Genomic DNA, 11,260 nt, shown 5'->3' with positions numbered 1-11,260 from the left:
AATCCTTGAGAGGAGGTTTCCAGCTGGGAGGCCCACGTCTCCCCATCACACCTGAGCTGGGTCAGGCAGGATAGGGATGAGGTGGGGAGGCCCAAGCAAGTGTGTATTCCGAATATTCTTTGCCTCCCTCCCCCATTTTTTCCTTTCTCTAAACTGGCTGCCTTTTTGTTCCTCCAGCTGAAACTCAAGCCCCATTCGGTAACCTTATTTTCCAAAATCTATTCCAGCTGAATGGAAAGACTCCACATGTACAAAGTTACAAACACAATGGTACCACCCAAAGGGGCAGAGCCTCAAATAAGAGCCAGGCTATCACTGTGGTGAGGTGAGATGGCCTCAACAAGAACAGACCAGCTTGGAGAACTTCTCCCAAATGACTCACGTCCAGCTCTGTCCCTGCCCATCGGATTTGAGAAGTGTTTCCCCTTTTACAAAAGCCCTAAGCCTAACCCCACATCCGGAGACAAAGGCCAGGGAACCAAAGAGGGCAATTCTCCCTAAAACTGGGGGAGAAGGGGATACTCTTGGCCTGGAATTCCTCTGATGGAGGGGATTGTTGGTTTGATGGCCTGGGATTCTTCAGGGCCATCCTGAGTCCCAGGTCGAGAACGCTTCTACTGATAAGCACGCTTCTAATGATAACTAGATCTCCCCTCTCCATCCCCACAAAGATCCTGAGAGGGTCCCATTTCCTGCTCTTGTACCTCGGAGGAAACTATCTTTTCATTTCTAATGAAAATGAAATCTCATTATTTGGAGGTGGTAGCAGTAGGGTATCAGTCAATCAGCGATTGAGGGTCCTCTCAATTTTCCACGAAAAAAATGGAAGGTGAGATAGGCGGAAGAAAGGAGAGGCTGGGATCTAAAGGGCGAGACCCTCAGGCCGAGCGGAGTTCACCGTGCAGTGAACCCCACCGCGCAGTGAACCCGCTCAGCCGGCCACGCAGCCCGCGCTCCCCGCCCCGCGCCCTATTGTCCGCCCAAGCCCGGGGTCGTGACCCAGCTGAAGGAGACACCGCGCCCAGGGCGGACGGAGGCGGCGTGGAACCCGGAGGAGGAGCCTGGCTGCCGCCGGCCCCTGAAACCTCGCCTTTGCCCGGGCTGGCCCCATTTCGTGACCCTCAAGACCCCGGCCTCTGTGAGAAGGGGAGCAGGGACACCCCCACCCTATGAAGACAGTCATATTTTGCCCCATTCTCTCGCGGCCAGGCTTCCCGGGAAGCCAGAGCTCCAGAGTGGAACCTAGGGTTTGGCTATCTGGCAGTGCCTCCTGCACACTCAGTTCCAGGGTTTTTTTTTCTGCCTGGAAATTAAAATACTGTATACTTTCCTTTTCTGATCCTTGATGCTGGGAAGAGAGGGAGTCAGAAAGGAGGAGTGAGTAGAGGCGACACTCCTGGCTTCACTCATACCCCATCGAGGCAGGCAGAGCTGACCCTAGAGGATGCTGCCTATTCAGGAATCTGAAAATGTTGATGGGGCCTGGAAATTTAAAATAGTCTTTTCCTATTTATTAGGCTCTGTAACCGTATTCACCCTCAAACATACTCTGAGATTGCCTACCCATCCTTGTCTTCCCTTCCTCCCGATTTATCCTCTAGGCCTGGCAGAAAGGAAAAGGAAGATGGGGTTGCAGAGGCCCTTATCCCGGCAGGCCTGGATGTGGGCTCTGCTGGATTGGCCCTGCGTTCAAAGAGCTACAGAACTGACACCAGAGAGAAGAGAAGAAAAACCCGGAGAACTGGAGGGAGACCCAAGGGCTCCTGACCTTGGAGGGCCGATGAGCAAACTCCAGACGGGCTTTAGTTTCTTTCTGCTCCCCAAGTTCCAAAGGGGTCTGAGCTCCTTGAGCTGTGCAGGTTTTAAAATGTTGGAGGGCTTCTCACAGGTCTGTGGTTCAGAGTTCACCACCCCCAGTTTAAATTATCAAGAGGCAGCTAAAACTCCAACACCCAAGCAGCCACAAGCTGCAGGAGAAAAATCAAAATGGGGCTGGCAATGCTGGGTGCAGAAAAAGCAGGCTGAGAGGGGTGATCAGCTCTATAAAAAAGATTGGTAAGAGGTAAAGACTTTTTTTTTCTTTTTATTTTTTACCAAATCCCCCAAATGTTTGTTTTGGGCTCCTGCCCATCCAGATAAATCAAGCTAACAGATTAGGAAGTTCATAAAATTGTATTCTTAGGTAATGACATCCAGAGAGGTAATAAATATTCCCTCTGCTCTGGTGGCCGCTGGAGTTCTGGTGTTCGGGGATCTTCCATCTCTCGTTCCAAGCCTGAGAGGGGTCTCTTGGAAGGGGAACATTAAAATTAAAATTAACTCTCCATAGGTGCGGTGCCAGATAGAAGCTGTGGAAAACCTGGAGCGGTGGTTTTGTGAGTGCAATAGCATGCTCCCCCAGGACTGGGCAAAAGCAGAGAAAAAGATGGTACAGTTGCTCCAGCGCACTGCTCCTCCCCGTCATAGCACCCTTGATCTTAAGGGCCCCTTTCAGAGTCAGTCTCCCCTAATCCTAGAAAAGCAGAGAAGGACACCCTGGCCCCAAGCTCCCAGCAAACCTTTTAATTGTTTTCACTTCCCTACCACTCCCCCAACACACACACACACACACACACACACACGCACACACACACACCCCTAGCTGTGGGAAGCTGTCTCTGGATTTCAATCTGCCAAATCCAAGCAGAAAGAAAACTGAAGCACAGATTGCAGAGAAAACTTCGTAGGAAACTTTACACAAACAACAGCAAGAGACCCTCGGACAGGGAACATGCCCCAGTCCTTTTCCCTCAGTCTAACTTTCTCAGACTCTCTCTCTCTTTTTTGAGCCAAATTTCTTTACTCCCCAGGTACACAGACTCGGCACAGAAACGTCTTTTTCTCCAAGCAGAACCCCTCCGCTCACAATTGGATTTCCCGCCTTCACTCCCTAAGACCGGGGATCGTGACAAAAATTGACTGGCAAATAGAGTTTAAACTTTTGTGCTCCTCACCCCCAGAGCAGACCGAGTGCTAACTACTTACATGTCAAAGGGATCTTTGGCCTGTGGGGATCTCCTGGCGCTTGGAGAGAAGGAACCCTGGAAGATCGGTGTCGCCGTTTCACCCGTCTTCTTTTTACTTAGCCATTGAAGAGAGGGATACAATGCACTTACAGGCATTCATGCGCCTTGCCTCTCCCATTACTCTGGGCAAGAAATCCCCAGTCCTACAAAAGCAGTGGCATCCTATCTGGAGACCAGGGCTGAGCAAGGGCTGGCTTGGGAGGGTCAGAGATGGGGGTGGGGGAGAGGTCAGAGGCGCTGCAGAATATAAAGGCAATGGGAGAGAAAATGCTGTGTCCTCCCCGTGAACCTGGGCTGTGTCCTCCCCCCAGCCTTTCCCCACTGCTCAACCCAACTTAAATAAAAGCTCAGCTCTCAGCTTCCAGTGAGGCTGTAGCAGCATCAGGCAGAGAGCAGGGACCAAGACTGCTGGGGCTTGGGGCCCTCGGCCCAGATTGGCCCCCCACATCCCAACCCTGCCCTGCCATTCTGGGTGACGAAGTCCAAGGCAAAGGAGAACTTTGGGGAAAGGGGAGAAAATGGAGCCCACTGGAGGGAAGGCCAGAGGACAAAATCTTCAAACTCAAATGTAAGGGATTTTAGTTTGGGTTCATTTGTCAAGAATTATGGATTTCTGATGTTTCTCCTTTTTGGACCATAAAGGACAGAAGGAGACACACAGAGAATGACCATGTATGTGAGGGAAGAGGAAGGAGAAGAAATAGAAGACATAAAGAAGGGGAAATAAAATAAGTGTTCCAACCATTTTATGCTGCTTTCCCTGAACTAAAGTGTTCCTTCAGCAATTTCAGGGAGAAACTTAGGAAATAAAATGTAATAATTTTCCCCCTCCTCACTCTCATCTCTTCCACTTTTGGGAGGAGAGGGATAAACTCCCTGAAAGTCACACGAGCAAACTTAGGAAAGAACCATGGATCTCAATTTACCCCTTCCCTGCTTTCCATCTTAGCTCCTTTACAGGCTTGAAAAGACACCCTGGTGCCCTTAGACCTTCCTTCCCTTTTCGCAAGCGCAGCTAGAACCCCCTTTTTCTGTTCCAAGGGCAATTGCCTCAAGACGATAGGGGCTACAGTCAGATTTGGCCCCTAATTCACTTGATCACATAAAAAACTCCAGATAATTGTTGGCCTGCCTCCTCGCACTGTAGGCAGCATGTTTTGTTGTCTCCAGGGTACCACTGAGGGAGGAAAAGTAGACCTAAAGGACTAAGAGATTGCCCACAACACACACACTTGTGAGGGCATGCATACACACACACACACACACACACACACACACAGAGCAAGTAACATCCAGCAAGTGGTTCAAAAGGAAATAAATTCAAATCACAGCAATGTGATTTGTACAACTTAGTCCTGCTGTTGCCTTTCACTCCAGAATTTGGGGATGGGGGAAGGAGTATCCCTGGCTTCCCTGCATACCCTAGATCTCTTCTTCCTCTGTCTTCTACTTCTAATTGCCTTTCTTCCTGAAATATGGATAAATCATCTGAGAAGAAGCTCACCAACAGCCCTCCTCCCACCTTCTCCTAACAAACAAGCAAAAAATTAAGCAGGCCTTGCTAGGGCCTGGTTCTCAGACCAGAATTATTTGGGAGCCTTTGGCTTGAATGTATTATTCAGGTAATCCAGGCAAGATTTTTTGTTTCTTTTTTAGCCCCAAGGAAACAATTTTATTTAATTAATTTATTTCTTTACAGCCAGAGAGGCTTGTTCAGGCTATCCCCATACACTGCCAGGACCTGGGAGGTTATAGAAAGAGAGGTTGGTCCTTTACTCTCCCTAAGTCTTTTCTCAACACCTGGCAGGTCCATAATAGAAGAGAATAAAAAGGTAAAAATCTTTTATTATCTCCAGGCATCAACCTTTGAGGCCTATCCATAGCAAGGGTAACTCCCAGGCCTCTGGCCTCCACCTTACCCCTTTTTCCAAGCCTAAACAAACAGAGAAGGCATCCTGACAGGTCACTTTGCTGCTTCAGAATCACCAGCTCGAAAACTTTCTTCTTTTAAGAACTCAAATGTTGAGGGGATGTCTTCCTTAATCCCTCATCCCAAAAGAGCCCTAAAGATGAAAGAAAACTCTTCTCCTTCCCACTCCCTAAACGTGCCCTCTTGTCTACAAATTAGGCAGGCCTACTCAGCACAGAGGAGGGAGAAGGGAAGAGAGAGAACATACAGAAAGAAGAAACTGTACCTAACTATAGAAAAGTGAGACACCCCCCACCCTTAGCTCCACTGAAGTGCCCCCAGAGGAGTCTGGCCTCTCCGCAGACTCAGGGGGAAGCAAGGGGACTGGAGAAATTAGCCTTAATCTTAATCTTCCACATCCCCTCTTCTGAAGATCCCATACCCCAACCCTTTTGCTGTTTCTACCAAGGACATTGGAAGACTAATGGAGAGCTAAGATTTGTGTGTTTGTTTAAAGTAAACTTAGGCAACTATAGAGAAGATGGGATGTTACCAGGCCAGGGAAAGGAGGGGGATAAAAAGAAACCATCAGACATTGACGTAAAACTAATTCACATCCACTGGTTTATTATTGATCACGGGGCATTTCACATCAACACTAAAATTCTTTATTGCAAGTTTTACAATAATCAAGTAAATTCAGTCCAAAAACACAATAACCACGATGGGGGTGGGGAGAGATTCTACCTATAGACTGCCTCTCTGAACTGAAAGTTCATTTTGATTTTCTTTTGGCTCCTCAAACTGAACAGCTCTGAGAGGCTCTCCAGATGCATTTAGCTTTGTCTGCTGTCTTCGCCCCCTCTCCTCCCGCACCCCCCCCAACAATAATACAAAAGAACTTCATAGCTTTGTTCTCCTTAAAATGACTTCCCCCTCACTAACCTCCCCTGGTGCATTTTCAATGCAAAAGGCCTAAGGAAAGAGGGGGGAAGAAGGAGGAGGAGAAGGATGAGAATTGGCTTTAAAATCTCTTTCCTTTTTTCTTTTCCTCATTTCCCCTGAAATTCACCCAAACCAGACTATCACACCTTGCAATATATAATTTTTGCAGTTTTTTTCTTAAAAAATAAATAACCCCCCAAATGGCCTTAAAAAAAAAACACCCAGCAGGTACCATGCTAAGACAACATCACATGCTTAAAAGGGTCCTTAACAGTGGAAGACAGAGGAGGGCAGGGGGCTTGTTTGTTTATCTGTTTTGTCTGTTTGGAACTGACAAGGGACAAGGTGAGAGGAAGAGAGAAAAGAACCGATATATATATATATATTAAATTCTATAAATAAGAGTCAATTTGTGTGTGAGGGGAGGGTGGGGGCATGGGGTGGGGGCAGGGGTGTGAGTTATGTTTTATAACCTGGTAATGTCCTCTGCCCGTTGCTGCTCTGGCGGCGTGGCGCTCTGGGAGTGGTCTTCAGAAGTACCCGGGGTAGCTGCCGAAAGGGTGCTGGGCGCAGCGCCGGCCGGGGGTGCTGACCTGACTTTGGTGTTGGGGAGTCGGTGGTCCTTCTTCCATTTCATGCGACGGTTTTGGAACCAGATTTTGATCTGCCTCTCAGAGAGGCACAGCGAGTGGGCGATCTCGATCCTTCTCCTTCGGGTCAGGTAGCGGTTGTAATGAAACTCTTTCTCTAATTCCAGGACTTGCTGCCGGGTGTAGGCTGTTCTCGAGCGCTTGGGTTCCCCTCCGTTATAATTGGGGTTCACTGGGGGAGGGGGAGGGGAAAAGCAAATAGTGGGGTTCAGAGGCAGCAGGCACCCCGCCCCCCACCCTCACCCCATCCTCAGCTCTGAGGAACAGGAGGAGGGAGTGGTGGAAATAAAGTCATCAAGCTTAAATGGGTTATAAAGAAGTTGAAGGAAGCTGAAGACTTTGTAGTGTAATAAGAGGGGAATCCTCATTGTAACGACACTGAATTATTTATGCGCCCTTAGAAAGCCAGCATAGTTTTCACACATACATAACAGATCGTAGCACATGGCTCGGACTGCCCAGAGTAGCTAAGCCATAAAATTTATGGGGGATGTAATTACCCATTCTCGCTCGTAAATCCAGTTCAATTGTGCTAACCCAGAGTCGCTCCTGGAGAGAGAGGGGGAAGGAGAGAAAGGAGGACGGGGGCCAGAGGGGGCCGAGGAGGGTGGGGAGCGCTAGGGAAGAAGAGAGGGAGGGGGGGAGCAAAAAGCAAAGTTGCCTACCCGTGCTAACGTGAATTTTTTTCATCCATGGGTAGACTATGGGTTGCTTGCTGGCGGCGCTGGAGGGATGGTCGGGGGCTGGCTGGCTGCAGGCTGGCGGGGCTGGGGACGGGGAGGCGGAGGCGCCTGAGAGAGGCGCCGGCTCGCAGAGCGACTGTGATTTCTCGGGGTGGTGGTGGCCCGCCTGGGCCGGCCCGTGGCCTCGCGAATTGCCCGGCCCCTGGAGACTGGTGCAGCTATACTGGCGCTCAGGGTAGCTAGGGCGCGGAGGCGGTGGTGGGTACAGCTCCTGGTGGTGATGCTGGAATCCCGATTCCCTGGTCCGGCCGTAATATTCCGGACTGTGTTCAGGGATGTAGCTATTTTGCGAATATTCTTCGCATGGAGGAAATTTCGGATCGATGTAGTTAGAGTCCATCAAATACGAGCTCATGATCATTAATTTCTGGAGTGGAAAATAATTTTTCTCGCTTTGTCGTTTTTCTGCTCCATAAAGCCCTCCTACTAGCTAGCGACCCTGTAAAGTTACTTTCACCATGTGACTCCGCCGGCCAATCACACGGAGCAACCCAGTCCCCGGATAAGGAACCGAATCGCTTTATTCAAAATGTATCCAATTTTTTTGTGTGTGTAGTGGTGGTGGTGCTGGGGGGTGGGGGGTTGTGATGTGGGGTTAGCTGGCAGGGGTTGGGGTGCCGCCAGTGCACATCCCGCCAGACTGACAACCCTCCCCTGCAAAAGGAGATGGGAAGCTCCCGGCTCCCCTCCAAAGCCCGGGCATTGGGGGGCTGTCGGGAGGCAGTGATTCAGCCCCCGCCCAGGGTCTCCCCTCAGGCCTCTGCTGGGCCCCGTGGGCCTCGGCTCTTGAGCTTTTCCAGAGGTCTCCATTCATGGCGATCGTGTCTCAGTCTGTGTAGGTCACCGGGCAGCGCCCCTCTTTCGCAGGAAGAGGAAGTTGAATGAGGACTGGAGTGGAGGTTGGATGGGGAGGGGCCCAGGCTGAGCCGAGGAGGCTGAAGAGCCTGGAGTGCCCCCCATCCAAGGATACCAGAGTCCAGCCCTCTTCCCCATACACACTCACCCAACCCTCTGGCCATGGGGCCGGCGAGGCAGGGTCCCAGCTGGACCAGGCAGGTAGAGGCAGCGGGATGCAAATGATTCTGACGTCATTTCTGGAGGTCTGGGGGTTGAGCCCCCGCTGAAGAGAGACAGGAAGTGGTTGGCAAAAGCAGAGTTCAGAAGTCTCACCTTCCCCTGCTACCCACTGACCCTCCCTGCCCCAGCCCCAGAGCAGAGGATCTCTTCTACTGCTGGCTCCTGTTTCCACTCCCCATTCAGCCCGGCCTGCTATTTTCTGACAATTATCTTCAAGGAGCTGGGGCACGGAGGAGAGCTTTCTGCCAGGAGTCAGTGCCCTCTGATGGTGCCCAGCCAAGACCCTGAGAGTTCTTTCTCTGTCCCCACGGAGGGCAGACCTAGCTAATAGGGAGGCCTGTGTGGGTAGGGCCTGCTTGCTTCTGGCTAGGAGCTGTATCCATGTAACACGTGTGTTTACATGTAAACACGAATTCCTAAGGGCCAGCTCCAGGCTGCTTTCCAAAAACGGAAGGCTAAGCTCACCAAGTTGGGGAGGCAGGGCCAGCCTTGGGGGTCTCCAGCCCATTCACACCCCCTCCCCTCTTTCTGCCACCCACTCACAGTAGTACTCTGATGGAGGAGGGTGGCAGGGCCATAGAGGAGGGAGGGGGCCAGGAAAAGCTGCTTTCCTAACCACCACACTGCCCCCACCCCCCAGCTAGGGGTGGCCCTGTCAGGCCACCGATTCCAATTAACTGATCGCCCATAACTCAGAGTTGGGGGGGTAGCAGAGGGGAGAGCCCAGGGAGGGAGCTGGGTCCCCTTGTTGTACTTGATAACAATTATAGTTTAAAATCATAGCTTGCCGGGGCTCGGCTATATTTTACTTGATAACAATAAAAGTGACACATAAAGTTAACTGTTTATGTTTTATTTATTAGACTAAATCTGCCAGCGGTGGTAGGAGCGCTTGCCTCGTCGCTACAGCTTTTATAGGGCTGTAAAACGTCATAAATCAGTCTCGCGGAATCGCCCGCACTCTTTGTGTCGGCGGCGGCGCGGGGCTGGCGGCCGCTGGCTGCCTGCTCCCTCCTTTCCACGAAAAGTCGTAATGTGATTTTTTTCCCCTCTGATTTTATTATTATGATCGCCGCCGTGATTAGTCAATCTACCTTTAATTCGCCGCCCTACGCTGCCTCCTCCCAGCCCAGCCTGGTTGACACTTGAATAAGTACCTTTTAAAACGGCATAACAACTATTTGAGGGTTTAATTAGAACATCTGCAATTAAGGGAATGAGGAGGGGAAAGGGAAAAAAAATAAAGCCCTTGTGAGAGGGAGACTGAAGGCAAGAGATTCCCATCCTTTTTCATCACCTTTGGGATGTTGGAGAGGGTTTGCACTTCCAAATTAGGGCTTCCCCAGAGGGCTGGAATGAGAGGGAAGCTGGACCACAGGCAGTGCCCAAAGGGTGCTGATTCCCGCCTGGGCCCTCGCTGCCTTCTCTCTTCTAATGTTTAGGCCCCCAACCCCACCCCAGGCTCAGCAGGGCCAGCGCTTAGCTTCCAAAGAGCTGGCGCTTGGGGGTCCCTGAATACTCTCTCTCCAAGAGGACAGTGCCCATCCACACTGTCACCTGGCCAGGTGAAGGAACATGAGTTCCCCAGAGGCTGACCACCTCTTATGGAGATTCCCAAATTCTCAGAGTTGGCTGAGAACCCTTGCCCACTCTTGTCTGGAACCCTCTGCATGTGAGGACAGGCTGGTTAGGTTGGAGAGGAACTTGAGACTGTGAGTGAGGGGGCAGAGGAAGGCTACTGCTTGGCTAACAGTGGTTTGGGTTGTGTGAGGGTTGTCTTATTTTAATCATTGGTGATGGGGGTGGGTTCATTAAAAATTGCTGGAAGAGGGCAAATGGAAACCAGTGCTGAATCCTAGTACCTAAGTCTGAACTATAGTCCCAGATGACTCCATGGGGAAGTCCAAAGCTCAGAAAACTTTGGTACTGTGCGGAGAGGGTTGATGAAGAGGGAGGAAACCGGGCCCCACCCCCTGCCCCCTTCTAGGCCTGTACCTGGATATGGCTGCCTCACCTGGAAAGGTGAGCTGTGAGCCTGACTCTCCTCCTCTCAGCCCTCACACTCACCTTCTACCATCCCTGCCCTGGCCCTAACCCTCTTTTCTTCAATCTTCACCTTCCTGGACTTGTTAAGGAGTCCTCCCCAATATGTTGCCTGTCACATCCCATCCTGGCCAGGTTTCTGAACTTCTGCAGGTGGGTCAAGGAGACTGACTTTGGGCCAGTGTAAGTAGTAGACACAGAGGGTTCAGATGCCCCCAACTGAATGTCAAGTCTGTCTTTGGTTATTATGGTTAACATATATGCATGCACACTATTAATATTTATTAATATATTAAATGCCTCTTTATGCAGCTATAAATATGTAGAGTTCTCATTCCAGGTTTGTGCAGCTAATTCAACATGCACATCCAGAAAGTTAAGTCTCCAAGGTTCCCCCAAATGTGCCCACACTCGTCTATATCATTTACAAAACAACAACAGCAACTCCCTTTGGGCTCCTCTAGCTTAATAGCAAGCAAGTCGCCTATCACATGGGTAAAATACCACACATATACACACAAACATTTTCACCTGGATATTATTACAAGCACAGAAATAAAATCCGTTCGAAGGGCTTTTGCACTTAGCAATGGCTTAATTGGGAGGGGGTGGGGGTACTAAAGCAGCTCTCATCTGTGATGAATCCTTGTATCTGGTCCTGTCTTCTTTTGTGTTTCACCCTCCTGCCTCCCGCCTTGCTGGCCCAGGGACCGCACCTCTGCCCTGTCCTCCACCTTACTTTGCCCCAGTTTTATTTGTTTTTATTTTTTCTGACTACCTTTTGCCAGCATCCAAATGCTCTCTGCAATTGCCCCTCCATCCCATCCC

At 50.4% G+C, this 11,260-nt stretch overlaps 1 protein-coding gene across 5 annotated transcripts in view; it reads right to left on the bottom strand.

Annotated features, from left to right (window-relative positions):
- Positions 1-5,575: 5,575 nt before the first annotated feature.
- Positions 5,576-11,260, bottom strand: part of HOXC4 (homeobox C4) — a 65,999-nt gene continuing 60,314 nt past the window's right edge. For 3 of the 5 annotated variants that reach the window (XM_073020830.1, XM_008003489.3, XM_073020831.1), the window contains exons 2-3: positions 7,235-8,432; positions 5,576-6,741 (exon numbers count right to left, since the gene is read on the bottom strand). In XM_073020830.1, coding sequence (XP_072876931.1) covers positions 6,386-6,741; positions 7,235-7,673 — 795 coding nt within the window. In that variant the 5' untranslated portion in view covers positions 7,674-8,432 and the 3' untranslated portion in view covers positions 5,576-6,385. The remainder of the gene's footprint in view (positions 6,742-7,234; positions 8,433-11,260) is intronic. The other 2 variants (XM_073020832.1, XM_073020833.1) reach the window with 2 other exon arrangements.

This window comes from Chlorocebus sabaeus, chromosome 11 (assembly GCF_047675955.1).
Source record: "Chlorocebus sabaeus isolate Y175 chromosome 11, mChlSab1.0.hap1, whole genome shotgun sequence".
NCBI lineage: Eukaryota > Metazoa > Chordata > Mammalia > Primates > Cercopithecidae > Chlorocebus > Chlorocebus sabaeus.
Note: the sequence above shows the minus strand (reverse complement) of the source record. Positions and strands in the feature narration are given on the sequence as shown.